The sequence below is a fragment of the Talpa europaea genome (genome assembly GCF_964194135.1).
Source record: "Talpa europaea genome assembly, chromosome: 8".
In the NCBI taxonomy this organism is placed as follows: domain Eukaryota; kingdom Metazoa; phylum Chordata; class Mammalia; order Eulipotyphla; family Talpidae; genus Talpa; species Talpa europaea.
The window spans coordinates 8891358-8909617 of NC_140075.1; the positions used below are offsets into that span (position 1 = coordinate 8891358).

Consider the following 18260-nt stretch of genomic DNA (forward strand, 5'->3'; position numbering starts at 1 on the left):
CAAGATCCATTTTATCTGGAGAAAGCACCGTAGTTAAACTATTCACTTTGTAAACCACGACAACTAAAGCTGAGGGGGCCCAAGTCGTCATGTCCCACTGCCCTGTCAGCCTGGGTGAGACTCAGGGAGAGAAAACATCTTCTCTTATAATTTATGATGGTCAAAGATAATGAATTTCAGTACATTGAGCATATTGGAAGATACTGATTTATGGGAGATGTGATAATTTTGCTTTATACCTGGAACTTTAGCATCAGCACACTCAGTGTGTTTTAGATACTAAACAAAATAACAAAATTAATGGAATTAGATTGTATAAAAGACATTGCAGAGAAAATTAAAAAAATAATACTTGTTGAATTCAGAATGTTATGCCTATTTGTCCTGACATTATGACAGATATGAGTCAAGTAGAAACTCAGTAACTCCTTTTTTTTTCTTTACAGAGGCATGATTTATTTATTTATTTATTTATTTATTTATTTATTTATTTATTTATTTATCCATTTGTTTGTTTGCTTTGACTTTACATGCGTTGGGCACAGTCAGAAGCGCGGGAGGGTGAGAGAATTCACCAGAGCCAGAGCGGGGAGCAGAGCAGGCAGAAGGACCTAAGTACACTGCTGAGGGGAGCAGCGGGCGGCAGGAGAGGTTTGCGCGCCATGTGGGACCCTCCTCTGGTGGCCGGGGAGCATCCAGGGATCGAACCGGCACCACAGAGGCCACGGGTAGCTTCGCAACCCAGCGCTCAACTGCTTAGCCTCCGGGGAGGCCCGAAACTCAGTAACTCTTAAAGCAACATGTTCACCACTTCATGGCTCTGACGTGTGACTATTTATGGACATGAACTTGGGATTTTTCCCCAGCTCCATTGCTCAAGGATTGTTACTGATTTTGTGAAACAAAGTCACAGTATTTAAATAGGGCCTGGAGGAGATAAATATCAAGTTATTTTGTCCATTCTAAATAGGTATTTAAATTCACACAACAGATGTCAACATTATTAACCAGGTACAACATTTCTCTACCTTCACGAATCCTGATTAATTTTCTTGTTTTTATTAAATTTCTGGAATTATTCCCACCAATGTGCTGCTATTATTTTATATTACTATACTCTCCAAAATAATTCTGCCCTCTGCAGGGCCGGCCCCGCTGTCACCCCACAGAGGGAGTCGAGGATGAGATGCGGGGGCAGGAGAGCAGGCAGGGCTGCCCCATGTCCAGATGTCCCCACTCACGCATGGGCCTGGGGGGAGGAACAAACCCACACCCGGGGAACCCGGGGCACTGGGATCGGCAGGGACAGCCACACGCACAGTCCATCCGGCTCAGCTCCGGAGTGGGCTCCTCTCTGCACAGATGTGCATGAGACTGAGGGGGACAGAATGGATGGGAGGGACCCGGGGTGGACGAGCCCATCCTGCAGGAGGGACGTTTGGGTGTGACCCAGGAGGAGTTTCTGCAGGAAACATGGTCTCTGGGTCCTCAGATGTGGGGAGTCAGGGGCAGGGAGATGAGGAGATGAGGGGACGGACTAGGAGGAAGCAGTGAGGACACAGAGGTAGGAATCTGACAGAGGAGGCGTCAGGACACCCTGCACAGGGACCCCGAGCCCAGATCATTCAGTTATAGGACAGTGTTGGGTCCCGGGGAGCAGGAAAACAGGGACCACCACACCACATCTCCCTGCACACCCGTCACTGTGGGGCCTCCCCAGACCAGGGCTGTGCTGTAGGAGCAGGGACAGGCTCCCCAGGGTGGGGAGGGCCTGGGCATGGTCATGTGTCCTCTGGAGCTGTGCCCTCGACAACCTCTGGGAGGTGTGCTGGGCAGAGACACTGGGGCCTGGGCGGGAGGGGGAGCCGTGGGCCTGGGTTGGGTTGTTGGGGAGTTTTTCTTTTTTTTTTTTTACACTTTTGACAGATAAGACATTATAATTTGTTCAAGTTTTGTAGGGACAGTTGAAATTTCCAGTTATCACCAATTTTCAGGACTCATGTGGAGAATGTAATAATGACATATTCAAATGAGGTGGGAATAAATAAGTTGAATAAAACAGCAGACATAGTGAGGACATTACTGTCCATAGAACTGGAAGGGATAATTATGCAGAAAATACATTATTTTCTTGTATTGATAACCCATTCCATTTTCAACATTGGAAGAATTAACACCTTGTTTCTCTTTCCTCTTTTATACAGATGATGGCTCAGGGGTGACCAATCTCATGTCCATGACAGAATTCGTCCTCCTGGGGTTCCCCACCCAGGGTACCATGGGCTTCCTGCACCCGCTGCTCTTCTCCCTGGTCTACTGGTGTGCCCTGCTGGGGAACGGGCTCATCGTCCTCATCACCACCCTGGACCGGCACCTCCACACCCCATGTACTTCTTCCTGAGGAGTCTGTCCCTCACGGACCTCTGCCTCATCTCAGCCATGGTCCCCAATTCCATTGCCAAGTCTCTGAGGAACAGCAGCTCCATCTTGTTCCAGGGTTTTGTCATCCAGGCCTTCGTGATGATTTTTTCAGCAGGTGAAGAGATGACCCTGCTCGCGGTGATGAGCCTTGACCGCTATGCTGCCATGTGCCACCCCCTGCACTATGACGTCATCATGAGCAGGGACAGGTGTGTGCAGCTGTCAGCTGTTTCCTGGATGGGTGGGGGTCTCTTTGCTGTGATGAACACAGCTGGAACCTTCTCCTTGTCCTACTGTGGGTCCAACGTGGTCCACCATTTCTTCTGTGACTTCCCCCAGTTATTGGATATTTCCTGCTCTGGAAATTTGTTGAACAAACTTGTCTTCATTATCATCAGTTTGGTTTTGGGTATCTGCTGTTTCATTTTCATCATCATTTCCTATGTCCACATCTTCTCTGCTGTCAGGAAGATCCCTTCCACAGAAGGGAAGGCCAAAATCTACTCCACGTGCCTTCCCAACCTGCTGGTTGTGGTGCTGTTCGTCTCCACTGCATGCTTTGCTTATCTGAAGCCGAACTCAGGGACCCCATCCATGTCTGACCTGGTCATTTCTATGTTCTACACGGTGGTCTCCCCCACCTTTAATCCCGTCATATACAGTCTGAGGAAACAAGCCTTGAAGACGGCTGTGGGGAGACTGATGAAAGGCCAATACTCCAAGATGTGAGATATTATAGTCTAAATTGTAACTCCTCATTAATTCAGATTCCCCCCCCCAACTCTTATATTTTTTCATTTATAAAGCATAGATTTCCTGCACTGGAATTTTTCCTTTTCCAGAAATTTATATTCTCATATTCTTCCATATACTCCTGTTTCCTAAAATACTGCAGTCCTTTCCCCTACCCCTCCCTGTGTGATATGCACAAACTGTATCCTGCTCATAGTTAAAAACATCTATTGATGTAGAAAGAATGTTCTGGAACTCACACATCACCAACATTTACATAAAATGAAGCAGTGGTTAAGGGGGAATGTCCTCAGGACAAAATGTTCATGGGACCCCAGTCCTAGGCACTCGGTAACCACATCCTGGGTGTGACTCCACTGAAGGTCCCGTCCTTATGGAGGGGAGTGGAGACAGAAAGTGGGGTCCCCTAATGTGGCATCTTCCTCTAGGAGAAGTTTATGTTTCTGATCAAAGGACAAAGGGAAACCACACTTAAATCTGCCAGAGATGGAAGGAATTGAAGCTTCCTTGGTTAGTAGGAATCTATGACTGAATCCTGGAATAGATGAAATATTAATTTCTATGATGCCTGTTTGGATGCCAACGTGACTGCACCCCCTCGATGTGGTGTTTTCAAAAGTAAAGTTAGATGAATTATCTTTGAAGAACTACATTTCTACTTAAATATTTATAATTTTTAATTTGTTGTGTTTATTTTTAGGTTCCTTAGCTTCCCAGATTGTATCTTGTATCTTGATTCTATACCAGGTCTTCGTCTCTACCTTCTTGTAGATTAAACTAAAGTTCATTTTTATTCTACTTTGGGAACTATGTTTTATATTATGTAAAACATTATGCAAAATAAAACACGGCAATATTTGTTAATTCTACACATCTCCCTGCATGTACGGAGGTTCCCATATTGTTTCCCTAACACTTACAACATGAGCTGGGTGATGTTCTTGTTCTCAAGCACTTTCTCTGGGAGCAGGTCAACTCTCTGACTGATTATCACATATTTGTCCATGAAAATGTTTCATATGATAATATATGTAGTTAACCACAAGACCTGACTGTCCATTCAAATTTCAGAATTAACGTGAGCTAGAAAATCACTCAAATTAGGGGTCTCCCTGGTGGTGCAGTAGTTAAGCACACCAATAGGAAGCTATCTGTAGCCATGCAGCACAAGTTCGATCCTGGGCCTGGAGCTACCTACATGGTGCGGCAGCCCTCTCCTGACTCTCCCACTGCTACCCTCAGCTGAGTATTTCAGTCGACCTGCTTATTCTATTCCCCACTCTGTCTCTGCTGAGTCCTTACTCCCCACACCTCTGGCCTGTACCCCAGTCCTTGCATGCATAAATAAATAAATCTTAAAAAATACTGAGAAATAAAAAGAAAATCACTCAAAGTAATATTCATTTCAGTGATAGTATGATGTCATGGTCCCCATCCCCTTGGGATATGACATCATCATTCCCAGGTCAGATTCCTGTTGATGTAATTTCTATTTTTCCTTGAACAAATCCAGTGGCTGTTGAGAAGGGATGTTTTCCATGAGTGTTTCATCACATCACGTTAATTTGTTACTTGTTCTTATCCAAGGAAGACACTCATTTTCACATTTTACTGTTTTCACTCCCCCACATGCACAAGTGTCCACTCAGAATCTACTAAATGTCTTGCAGTGCCCGACCCCTCCTTCCACACTCCTACTCTCCTCCCGTTTCCTCTGGTAATGAGCAAATTTTTGCACTCAGTCCAACATTTCCTCTTGCTGTTTGCCACTATACTTTTTTAGTTATTGACTTTTTATATTATATTCCACAGATGAGTTAGACCAGCCAATATCTTTCAATTTTTGACTTATCTCACTAGCATATGCACCCCAAGGTCCACCTTTGGTCCCTAAGGGCATGGGGTTATCTTTTTTAATAGCTGTGTAGTATTCCATTGAATGTGGACCCATGTTGTTTATTCACTCCTCTGCCCATCGTACTTGGGTTGGGGCCACAGCCAGCAACAGTGGTCAGTGCTGCTGTGAACACAGTTGTCTGTGGTCTGCACTGTAGAGTCTGGGCATCTGGAACACTACCCGGCAGTGGTTGGTCCAACCTGTGGGAGCTCTGTTTCCATTGTCTGTAGAGATCTCCAAGCCATTTTGCATCAGAGATGAGAGGCCCTTCCTCTCCCTCTCTCACCTCCTTGCTGTGTCCAGTCTCTTGATTGGTCCCTTCTCACAGATGACAACTCATTACAGTTTGGATTTCTATTTCTTATTATTAGTGCAGTTTAACAATATGGAATGGATTAAAAATCTGCATTAGGGTCCTCCCCAGTGTCGCAGTGGGTGGAGTGCTACGCTGTGAGTCTGTCCACAGTCTCTGCAGCGCGGGTTCCATCCCCTGCAAACCGGCGAGGGTCCCATATAGCTCAGCAGACCTCTCCTGTCCTGCCCACTGCTCCCATCAGCAGTGTTTTTGGTCAGTCTGCCTGTTCTGCTCCCTTCTCTGTCTCTGGTGAATCCTCTCACCCTCCCACAAATCTAGCCTGTACCCCACTTCTTGTATAAATATATATATATATATATATTTTATTTTAGAAATCTGCATTAGATGAAGACTTAATCTACCAGAAGGAACACATAGGGGCTGCCCACTGGACACTCACACCACAGATATATTTGGGGACACAACACTAAGGACCAGGGAACATCAGCACGTAGGAACACATGGGACCCACACACTAGAGAGCTTCTTCTGTGCCTCAGAAGTTGCCATCCCCAAAATAGGGCCCTGCACTGGGGCCTACTGATTGTGCACATCGCATGCCTGACAAGGGCCAAAATACACAAAACCTACAAACCCAACAACAGAAAGAGACACCCCAATCCAACACGCCTCAGACCACTCAGAGACATTTCCGGGGAGTTCAGGAGGCTGCAGCCCCCTCACACTTTTTATTCAGGTTGGAACCATCCCAGCTCCTGAGCATGTCCACCTGCCTCACACCTGCAGCCACTTTTACCTGCCTGGACAGAGTCACAGATGCTGGTGCCTGCTGCATAGACTCTCTCCCATTCCCGTGGCCTCTTTTTGATTTTATTATTGGATAGAATCTAAGTATCATTAATCATTCTGTCAGGTCATTCCTGTGATGTCTGACTGTTTCAAACTGATCATTTTTTTTAATAATAAATTTTATTTTTATATTCCCCATACAATTGCAGCCCCCCCCCCATTCTGACCCCAATCTCTCCCCTCCAACCCCCACCCCCTTAAAAGTGTCTCTGGTTCGTAGTTTTTTGTTGATTTTGATTTTCACTTTCTTATAGTTATTCGTTTTCCTGGTCCCTTATTTAAGTTTTCGAGATTTCTGCTATGAGTGAGACCATCCGGTATTTTTCTTTTTCTTTTTGGCTTATTTCTCATGGATGGCACTGGAAGGGATCATGCTCAGCGAAACAAACTGATCATTTTTAATTCATCACATATGAGGGCAGACAGGGCCGCAGTGGCCACTTGCGGGGAGACAGGGTGACGGTGTCTGTCCCCCAAAACAGCACCTGCGACGATCCATGGAAAGGGAGAAGCGCCAGGCGCCTTCCCATCTGCAGCCACGGCCGTCCTCGCTGGGCAATGTGTGTCCCTCACCCCGGCCTCGGCCAGCCATGGGCTCCGAGCAGACTCTCTCCCTCCCGCCACACCCCTGGCCGCGTCAACCCTCACCAGAGGCCTTTGGTCACAAATACCTAATTTTCTAGCCAAAGGCGAACACACATCTGAGAGGTTCTGGGACTTGTCATTTGTGTCTTCCCATCCCGCAGGGCAGGGCCCATGGACACTCACCGGAAGAGAGAATGGCGGGGCCGTGGACACTCCCTCGAGGAGAGGGGCCGGGGCTGTGGACACTCACCTGAGGAGGGAAGGGCAGGGCTGTGGACACTCCCCCAGGAGAGGAGGGTGGGGCCGTGGACACTCCCCTGAGGAGAGGAGGGCGGGACCGTGGTCTCCGGGCAGTGGGACAGGCTGAGGCAGGTCCAGGCTCTGAGCTGGGCCCAGGCTCGGGCGGGTCTGGGCTGGACCCGGGGCATCAGGGGGCATTTGGCACCCTTGAACCCCACCTTCTGAAACCGTCCATGTCGGGGGGCACGGCCTTTCCTGGGCTCCCTCTGGAGCTGCTCCAGCCCAGGCGCCTCAGGGCCCTTTCATGGAGAGCTGCACTGCCAGGGCGGGGCTTGGACCAATCAGGCGCCTGGGCAGACGGACCTGGCCCAATCAGACGCAGGGTTGCGACGTGGTCCTATGGGGCTGGGGGCGGGGCAGCCCGAGAGGCTCCGCCCCTGAGGCTGAGGGGAGGAGCCCGGGAGGGGGCGGGGCGGCGGCCTGAGGCGGGAGCCAGCGCCCACGAGGAGAGCAGGGCCAGGCTTTGAGGAGAGGCGTGACCACGCGCCCAGGCCCAGGATGAGGACGCGGAGCCTGAGAGGAAGAGGTGCCGCGGCCGCCATTGGGCGGGCGGAGAAGCCGACGCCGTCCAGGCGCGGGCTCGGACCTGTCCTGCGTCCCCGCTGGCCGAGGCGGCCCTAGGCCCGGCCCGCGCCTCAGAGCGGGGTGCTGTCTGCACCCCCGGAGCGGGGGACACTCCGGCTCTGACGCCGCCCCGGGCCAGGAGGGACCCCGCACGCGCGCCCCTGACCCGTGCACCCGGCCGCGCGGTGACTGGGGGTGACCACAACCGCTGGCCGGAGCTGCCCACGCGCCCGGGGCAGCGCCCGCTTCTGGGCTCCCTCGGGCGAGACGCCGGCGCCTGCACGGTAGCCGCTGGCCGGCGGGGAGGGTGGATGCGGGGCCGGGGCAGGCGCCGAAGCCCGAGCTGCCTGTGGACGGGCCAGGCTGACCCCGCCGGGCACACAGGGCGGAGTGTGGCCTCGTGTCTGGAACCGGATGTCTCCAGCGGCCCCAGGGCGGGCGGGTCCTTGCCGGCCTTGGAGACTTTGGGGGTCAGGAGCTGGAAGCAGCGGAGCCTGGAGCGGCGCCTCTGAGCACAACACAGCCTGGGCTGCCTCTCCCTCCCCCGCCCAGGGTGTCCAGCTCAGCCCCCCCCCCCGTGGCGGGCACCATCTTGCTGAAGCAGCCGTAGGCTGGGTCTGGCAGACACCAGGCCCGGGGCAGGACGGTGCATGTGGCCCAGGACTGCCCCATCTCCCTCCCAAATAGCCCCTTGTCCGTGCACCCTGCCCCGGTGGGTGTGAGCACGCAGGGGACACCCCTGGGAGAGGGTCCCCCCACTGCTGTCTCAGAGCCCAAGACACAGACCAGGACGTGGACAAGCCAAAGACAGCAGCCCCTCAGGACTCGCCCGATTTGTAAGAGAAACACAAGATTTAGTAAAACATGAGGATTCAGGTTTTATCACGTTTATAGGTGCTGAGAATAAAGTGGCATTTAAATAAAAATATTTAGTAACATGAACAAATTCACTTTTTTCTGGGTTTTCCTCCTCCCCTCAACTCCTGCCTCCACATTTTCCCATCCCCCTCACACCCATCTCCCAGGTCTCCCCACGAAGGGCACACAGTGGGTGACAGTGACTTTCCAGCGCCCTTTGGACGTGGCTTATCACAAGGTCCACACCCGGGTCCTGCATGACCGGTCAGTGGAGGGTGATGGAGCCTGGAGGAGGAGGAGCCGCAGTCCTGTCCAAATAGGTGTGAACCACTAAGGAAATTGCCTCTGGCACCCTCAGTGCAGTAATTTCTCACTGAGATGTGGTAAAGGATGATGCCCGTTAACATGGTCAACTCGAAGAGGGCACTTGTCCCTCTGGAGGAAGGTCCCTGAGGGCTGGAATCTGGACCGTGTCCAACCCACGGACGCCAGCTCCAGAGCTCAAATAGCCCAGCCCTGAGGCCCTGCTCTGTCCACGAGGCAGCACAGGACGGAGTGCAACATCCTGTGAGTGCTCAGAGGCTGCTCACGAGCCCCGACCATGGAGTGAGAGGCCGGGACACCCTCTGTCCTGCCATGGGGACAACCTCAGGAGAGAGACTCGACACAGCAGCGGGAACTTTCTTTGCAGACTGCAGGTATCTGCTAACCAGTCGTTTGCAGGGGAGAATCCACTCACACTTGAAAGTTTTTAGGTTTCAAATTCATTTTACACTTGAGAGAGCATAGAGTTAATGTACTCATTTTGTAGATTATAAAAATTAATAAATTCTAAAGATGCACAAGTTACTGAATTCCACAATTCCATATTCTCCTGGGAAGAATTGCAATGGGAGAAATAACTTTTTTTTTAATTTAACCATTCCAAATATTATGACTTTTAATAGCATCATCATATTAGTAGATTTCAACTTATGATATATGACAATTCTTCATAATTGTGATTTAGGCACTCAGCACAAAGTGTCAGTGTGTATTAAGTATCAAAAAGCAATGACTGATACAATTAAATTGTGATGAAAACTAAACTCAAGAAATTAAAATTTTATCAAAAACCAGAATGTTATGTCTTTGTGTCTCAAAATATTATGACACCTGTAAGAGTCAAGGACAAATTCAATACTTTTTATAGCAAAATTGGGGAGAGTTTCATGGCTCTGACACTGAAGTGAGGGTGCCATGGACATCTGACTATGGACGTGAACTTGGGATTTTTCCCCAACTCCATCACTATGAGATTCTAAGTGATATTGTGAGAGGAAGAAGTAACAGTTTTTTTAAAAAGCCAGGAAGGGATTTAATGAAAACATATTTTGTCATCATATTTACTGTAATCAAAAGATGACTACATGTAGACCACTTTGGCAATTAGTTTATTAATAGTTTATTATTTTTATTAAACTTTTTAATTGTTTGCACAAATGTATATCCACAGGTTTAATCCCCGCATTTTTCTTAAAATCCTGCCTCCCCAGGGCCTGCCCCTCCGTCACCCCACAGAGGGGGGAGGGGGTGAGATTGGGGGGAGGAGAGAGGACAAGGCTGCCCTGTTTCCAGAAGTCCCCACTCACGCACGGGCCTGGGGTGCGGAACAAACCTGCACCCGGGGAACCCGGGACCCTGGGACCGCACAGACCGTCCAGCTCAGCCCTGGAGCGGCCTCCTCCCTGCACAGATGTGCATGAGTCTGAGGGGGACAGAGGGGCCGTGAGGGACCCAGGGTGGGCGAGCCCATCCTGCAGGAGGGACGTGGGTGTGACCGAGGAGCAGACTCTGTGGGAAATGTGGTCTCTGGGTCCTCAGATGTGGGGAGTCAGGGGCATTGAGATGAGGAGATGAGGGGACGGACCAGGAGGCAGCAGTGAGGCCACAGGGGCAGGAATCTGACAGAGGAGGTGTCAGGATACACCGCACGGGGACAACGAGCCCAGATCATTCAGTTCCAGGACAGGGTCGGGTTCTGGGGAGCAGTAAAACAGGGACCCGCACACCCCATCTCCCTGCACACCAGTCACTGTGGGGACTCCCCAGACCAGGGCTGTGCTGGAGGAGCAGGGACAGGCTATCCAGGGTGGGGAGGGGCTGGGCATGGTCATGTGTCCTCTGGGGCTGTGCCCTGGACAACCTCTGGGAGTTGTGCTGGGTGGAGACCCTGGGGCCAGGGCAGGAGGCACCAGTAGCAGGACTGGGGCTGTGGGGAGGGATTGTGAGTGGGTTTGTTGATGCATATGAGATTCCAATTGTACAATTTTTGTAGAGGACATTTGAAATGTCAGTATTTCACCAATTTCAAGAGCTAATTCAGAGAATGTAATAACGGCACAATCACATGAGGTGGAAATAAATAGGTTGAATAATGAAGTATATGCAGATGCTGATATTTGACTCAATATGACCAAGAAGTTGTAATTCTGTGGAAAATAGATTGAATTACTACCCTCTCATAATGATCTATGTTCAATGTTGGAAGATTTGTCAGTTTCTTCGTATTTTCTCTTTTATACAGATGAAGGCCCCAGTGGTGACCAATCTCACTACCGTGACAGAATTCGTCCTCCTGGGGTTCCCCACCCAGGGGACCATGGGCTTCCTGCACCCTCTGCTCTTCTCCCTGGTCTATCTTTGCACCCTGTTGGGGAATGGGCTCATCGTCCTCATCACCAACCTGGACCGGCACCTCCCCACCCCCATGTACTTCTTCCTGAAGAGTCTGTCCCTCAAAGATCTCTGCCTCATAACAACCACAGTCCCCAAGTCCATTGTCAACTCTTTGAGGCACAGCAGCTCCATCTTGTTCCCGGGCTGTGTCGTCCAGGTCTTCATGATGGTTATGTCAGCTGGTACAGAGCTTCACCTGCTCACAGTGATGAGCCTTGACCGCTATGCTGCCATCTGCCACCCCCTGCACTATGAGGTCATCATGAGCAGGGACAGGTGTGTGCAGCTGACAGCTGTGTCCTGGCTGGGTGGGGGTCTCTTTGCTGTGATGAACACAGCTGGAACCTTCTCCTTGTCCTACTGTGGGTCCAACCTGGTGGTCCACCAGTTCTTCTGTGACATCCCCCAATTATTGGCTATTTCCTGCTCAGGAAATTTAATGAGTGAACTTGTCCCCATTCTCATATGTGTGTTGTTGACTTTCTGCTATTTCATATTCAGCGTCATTTCCTATGTCCACATCTTCTCTGCTGTGAGGAAGATCCCATCCACAGAAGGTAAGACCAAAGTCTACTCCACCTGCCTTCCCCACCTGCTGGTTGTGGTGCTGTTTCTCTCCACTGGATTCTTTGCTTATCTGAAGCTGGCCTCAGAGACTCCATCCATGTCTGACCTGGTTATTTCTATGTTCTACACGGTGGTGCCCCCCACCTTTAATCCCATCATATACAGTCTGAGGAACCAAGCCATGAATTCGGCTGTGGGGAGACTGATAAATGGCCAATTGTCCATCAAGTGAGATATCACAATCTCCATTGTAATCCTCATTTACTTAGTTTTTCCTGGAGTTTTTCACGTCATCATTCACAAATAGGCTTTTCTCTTACAGTTGTTTGTCAGAAAATCATCTTCTTATATTCTTCCTTAGAATATAGTTCCGTAAATTAATACAGACTTAAGCAAAACCCCTTCCCCTTGTGAAGCTCATAAACTGAATTCCAGGTCATTTTAAAAAAATTCATGTGATGTTGTTTGCAAGAAGTCACACATTTCAGACTCAGAAAGAAGGCAGAACTCAGAGGTCACCAACAGTTACTAACAATGACAAGTTGCAAGTTCTTTTCTCCCGGGAGCACCGGTCATGGGACCGTGGTCCTGGGCACTCGGTTCCCACAGCCTGTGTGTGTCTCCACAGAGGCCCATCTTTGAGTAGGGGATGAGAGACAGCAGAGGGTCCCCCACACCTCACAATTCCTGATGGGGTGTCTTCCTCTAAGAGACATTCATGTTTCAGCTCACATGTCTTCTTGCAAATAAAATTGACATGAATCTGCCAGATGTGGGAGTTGGACGGATGACCCGGGAATCGGAGTCTGGGGCTGAAACCTGTCATGGACATGACTGTCACTTTCTGTGATGTCTGACTTGATCCTATCACACTGTACACCTGTGATGCAGTGTTTTTACTTAAAGTAGATGAATTATTTTTGATCCACTGCTTTACTACTTCAAAATTTAATGTTCATACCTTTGTTGTTGTTGTGTTCATTTTCAGGCTCCCTGAGATTTCCAAATTGTATCTTGATTCCTCTACCAGGTCTTCTTCTTGCCATTCTTTTAGATAATGCTTAATCAAGTTCACTATTTTTCTACTTCAGGAGCTATGTTATCTTTTTATATGATGTAAAACTTTAAATAAAGTGAAGCACAACAATATTTATGAATTTTTATTCTCCATCAACTTCTGTGCTGTAGACCCGGGGCCTCACGGCTGATCACCCACCCTGAGAACATGAGCTGGGGGAGGCTCCTCCCTCAAGCGTCCTCTCTGCAGCGGGACACGGTGTAGCCAAACACGCCTGACGGATCATAACAGACACAGGCCAGGCAATATTTCTCTTATAAAATGCATGCTACCCACAAGACGGTGTCCATTGAAATTTCAGAATAAAATCTGTGTGGGGAAGTTTCCCAAGTTGCTCATCTTTCCAATGCAAGACCCTGATGGCAGGTTTCTCCCCTCTGGGCCTTCATCACTCTTGGGCCTTCATCAAAAACACATTTCTGTTTTTGCTTTGACCAAAGCCTCTAACCTGTGTTTTGAAGAGGACTTGACCTCACGAGTGGGGTGACATGGGGTCATGTTAATTAATAATTGCCACTAAAATGATATGCTCCTTGTCACATCTTTGCTGTCTTGTTTTGGGGTTCCATTTCTGCCCCTCTGTGTGTGCAGTGCCCCCTCACACTCCAAGGTAAAACACAGGTGAACACCCTCCTGCTTCCACAAGTCCAAGGACAGGGAACCCCAAGGGTAATAAACAGAGAATGACTGGGGATGAGACTCAGGAAGACCAGGGGTGTGGGTGCTGAGGAGCTGCTGTGATTGACTCAATGCACCGAGTTATGTTCACCTGGGGAGACGGGGCTGTGGTGATTTCTTCCTCTCCACACTCATACAGATGACGGCTTCAGGGGTGATCAATTGCACCTTCGTGACAGATTTAGTCCTCCTGGGCTTCCACACCCAGGGGACCATGGGCTTCCTGCACCCGCTGCTCTTCTCCTGGTCTACCTGTGTGCCCTGCTGGGGAACGGGCTCATCGTCCTCATCACCACCCTGGACCAGCACCTCCACACCCCCATGTACCTCTTCCTGAGGGGCCTGTCCTTCTCGGACCTCTGCCTCATCTCAGCCACGGTCCCCAAGTCCATTGTCAACTCTCTGAGGCACAGCAGCTCCATCTCCTTCCCGGGCTGTGTCATCCAGGTCTTTGTGCTGATTATGTCAGAAGGTGCAGAGATGCACCTGCTCACAGTGATGAGCCTTGACCGCTATGCTGCCATCTGCCACCCCCTGCACTATGGCATCCTCATGAGCAGGGACAGGTGTGTGCAGCTGACAGCTGTGTCCTGGATGGGTGGGGGTCTCTATGCTGTGATGAGCACAGCTGGAACCTTCTCCTTGTCCTACTGTGGGTCCAACGTGGTCCACCAGTTCTTCTGTGACATCCCCCAGTTATTGTCTATTTCCTGTTCAGGAAATTTAATGAGCGAACTTGTTCCCATTCTCATTAGTGTGGCCTGGGGTATGTGCTCTTTCATTTTCATTGTCATTTCCTATGTCCACATCTTCTCTGCTGTCAGGAAGATCCCATCCACAGAAGGGAAGGCCAAAGTCTACTTCACCTGCCTTCCCCTCCTGCTGGATGTGGTGCTGTTTCTCTCCGCTGGATACTTTGCTTATCTGAAGCCGACATCAGGGACCCTGTCCATGTCTGACCTGGTCATTTCTATGTTCTACACGGTGGTGCCCCCCACCTTTAATCCCATCATATACAGTCTGAGGAATCAAGCCATGAAGCCGGCTGTGGGGAGACTGGTGAAGGGCCAAATCACCAACAAGTGAAAGATCACAATATCAATTATAACTCCTTATTTAACTCAGATTTTCCATCTAACTGTTACATGTCCTCATTTCCAGGTAGACTTTTCTCTTAAGGTTATTTCTTTGTCAAAAATGTATATTCTCATATTCTTCCTTAAAGGTAGCTCTGTAAGTTAATGCAGCCTCTTACAAAACCTCTCCCTGTGTGAAGCTCATAAACTGAATTCCAGGTCATGTTAAAAAAAATCATGTGATGTTGTTTGCAAGAAGTCGCACATTTCCGACTCAGAATGAAGTCAAAACTCAGAGGTCACCAACAGTTACTAACAATGACAAGATGCAAGTTCTTTTCTCCCTGGAGCACAGGTCATGGGACCGTGTACCTGGGCACTTGGTTCCCACAGCCTGTGTGTGTGTCTCCACAGAGACCCATGCTTGTGGAGGGGAGAGGGAACAGCTGAATGCGTGCTCCCACCCTCATGATTCCTAATGGGGCATCTTCCTCTAAAAGACATTCATTTTTCTGCTCAAAGTTCACGTAGCAACTACATTTGACATGACTCTGCCAGAGGTGGGAGTTGGACGGATGACCTGGGAATCAGAGTCTGGGGCTGAAACCTGTCATGGACGTGACTGTCACTTTCTGTGACGTCTGACTTGATCCTATCACACTGTACTCCTGTGATTCAGTGTTTTGTTTTTATAGCAGATGAATTATTTTTGAGTAAGCGCATTTCTACTGCAAAATTTAATGTTAAGACCTTTATTGTGGTGGTGTTTATATTCAGGTTACCTTAGTTTTCCAAATTGTATCTTGATTCTTCTAAGAGTTCTTCTTGACATTCTTTTAGATAACACTTAAGTTCACTATTTTTCTTTTTATTTATTTTATTTTTTCTAAAGATTTATTTATTTATTTATTTACACAAGCACTGGGGTACAGTCAGATGTGCGGGAGGGTGAGAGAATTCACCAGATCCAGAGCAGAGAGCAGAACAGGCAGACTGATGAAGTACACTGCTGAGGGGAACAGCGGGCGGCAGGAGATGTCTGTGCGCCATGTGGGACCCTCACCCCGCTGCCAGGGATCGAACCGGCACTGCGCTCAACCTCTGGCCTTCAACGCCTTCATCACTCTGAGCGCATTCCCCCCACCCTGCCCGAGGTCCCCCGTGCACACCCCCCCATCGCCTTGTGCTGTCCCCTTTCCAGGTTGGGTCCTCAGGCCGTGCTATGGGCAGGTCTGGGCACCTCCCCAGCATGTCTCTCATGCCCAGGCTCCCGCCAGCAGGCCCCCGGCCTGGGGTCAGGCCATCTTTCAGCGGCCCAGAGCCCGGGCACAGCTCGGGCCGGGCTCCCTCTCCAGGGCTTGTGTCCCCGGCACCATGTCCCGGGCGCCTCTCCACCGAGGCCCGTGGGCGGTGGTGATGGGCCCTCCCCTCCAGGCAGGCGATGCCCTGTGTGTCTGTTGACCCATCTGAGTCCACGAGGTCAGGCTGCCGGTCAGTCTCAGGCGCCGACCCCGAGGGGCCTTCCAAGTCAGCCGGGAGCCCCTGCTGGGTGGCCGGGCAGGGCGGGCATCAGGGGCGAGGAGGACTTGGAGCTGCACAGTGGACGCCTGGGATAAGATGGGAGCCAGGCGCGCTGGGCGCGGCCTCGGTCACAGGGGCGAGGCCTCAAGCAGAGCCGACGGGGCTGGGGCTGGCGCTGACCCGACCTGCGGACGAGTGCCCGGTCTCCCGCCCTCTTCCCTGCCTCCTCCCTCGCGCCGCAGCGGGGACTGTCCTGCCCGCGAAGGGCCGGGCCTCACGCCTCAGCAGCCACCCGCGTCCTGCAGTCGGGTCACCCAGCAGCAAGGCCCGAGGCTCTCTGTGCGTTGGGTCTTCCCGAGGCCCGTGGGGATGGGGGCCAAAGACCCCACAGCGGGGAGCCGGGCAGGACCCGGGTGGACACGGGGAAGGACGCGGGCACATAGGGTGGGCCGGGCGGCTCCGCCCCTTGGAGCCCCAGCGCACTCGGGAGGCCCCGCCTAAACAGTGCCCTCCCGGCCCCCTAGGCAGCGGGGGCCAGTCCTGTCCCGCTCCTGCCGGCCTGCCAAGGCCACCTGGCATCTGGACGGGGCGGCTCAGGCTCGGCCGCTCCCGAGGAAGGCGTCCTGGGTCTCGGACCAGGCTCGGCGGAGGGAGACGCACCCACGGGGGTCGGCGCGCCACGGGGAGCTTCAGGAGGGGACCGGCCCGCGGGCTCGCTCTGGATCTGGCCTAGCAGACAGTTCCTGCGCCCCCGTCAGGAGCCTCGGTCCCGCGGAGCCCTGGCCTCCAGCCGCTCAAACAGCGCCGGCGCTGGAGAGACAAGCAGACCCTGGCGTGAGTGGGTGCCGTCCTGTCCCCCAGCGCGTGACACGCGGCCCTCTCACAGCCCGCCCCACGGCGGCCACTTCAGCCACGGCGGCCCGCGGGGGGGGCTGCGAGGAGCCATGGCGGCCCTTGGGGGGGCTGGGAGGAGCCACAGCGGCCTGCGGAGGGGGGAGCTGGGAGTAGCTACAGCAGGCCGCGGGGTCTGGGTGGAGCCATGGCTTTCTGCCGGGCATCTCGGAAGAGTGCGGATAGCGCAGGCGGGGCTTGGGGGTGCAGCCCGGGCTGGCAGGGCGTGGGGGTGCAGGTGGAGCATTGGGCGCGGCAGGGGCTGGCTCCTCCTCCAGGCCATAATTTCCCGACGTGTCACCTTCAGGTTCGCTCTCTGGCCCCCTCAGACTGAGCTGGGGTGCACCGATGAGGCCCCACCTGGGGGTGGAGCTGGGGATCCCCGCTCTGTTCAGCCGGACACCTAGAAGCCCTTGGAGTCTGGGGGCGAACAGCAGGGATGCCCCGTCCTCGCCCCTCCCGCCTTCCCAGCGCGCCTGGGCTCTCCTGGCGGCCTGGCTGGTCCTCCCCAGCGACCTGGGGTGGCAGTAGTACAGGCGGGACCCGCAGCTGGGCACATGCCCGTGGGGTGGGCCCCCAGGCCTGCTCCAGCATCCCGAGTAGTCAGGCGCCCCAGCGTGCCCTCAGCCCATGGTCCTGCGGCTCAGAGGTCGGGGCGGGTCTCCCTGTCGGGGAGGGGTCTGCGCCCGGGCGGTGGCCGGCGAGGGGCGGGCGCCTCTGGGGCCTGGTTTATGGGGACCTCCCTGGGGCTGCTGGGACCACGTGGGGCACTGCGCGTGGGGCCACAGCAGCAGCAACATGCCCGCTCAGCTGAATGTGGTGTTTTGGTGCCCTCAGCAGCTGGACCCTTGATACACCATTCGGGGGTGGACTGTGCTGAGAAACAGAAGCGGAGCCACGGACTAGGACCACGGGAGGGGCCACGTGCACTCGGTCCGGCCCCCCCCAGCACCCCCCACCCTCCTCACTATAAAAAGGCAGCTGGAAATGGAATGTTAAGGCGGTTTCTTTAGGGTGTTCATTCCCCAAGTTCCAGGTTGCAGCTGCCTCACTGAAGCACAGTTTAAAGACTCCGCCCCTGGCTCTGCTTTACTAGCATTCGCTGGTGACATGTCCCTGAACCCCAGGCTGCCAGTGCAAACCTCCTGGTGGACTTGTCCTCTGCGGCTCTTATGATAGTGAGGCGTG

The 18260-nt window shown here is 52.1% G+C and overlaps 1 protein-coding gene across 1 annotated transcript; it reads left to right on the forward strand.

Annotated features, from left to right (window-relative positions):
* Positions 1-2439: 2439 nt before the first annotated feature.
* On the forward strand, positions 2440-14670 carry LOC311176199 (olfactory receptor 14A16-like; the record flags this gene model as incomplete). Its single annotated transcript, XM_084241497.1, has 2 exons — positions 2440-2536; positions 13793-14670. 2 exons carry the CDS (start codon positions 2440-2442, stop codon positions 14668-14670), a joined length of 975 nt encoding a protein of 324 aa, XP_084097623.1.
* Positions 14671-18260: the final 3590 nt, after the last annotated feature.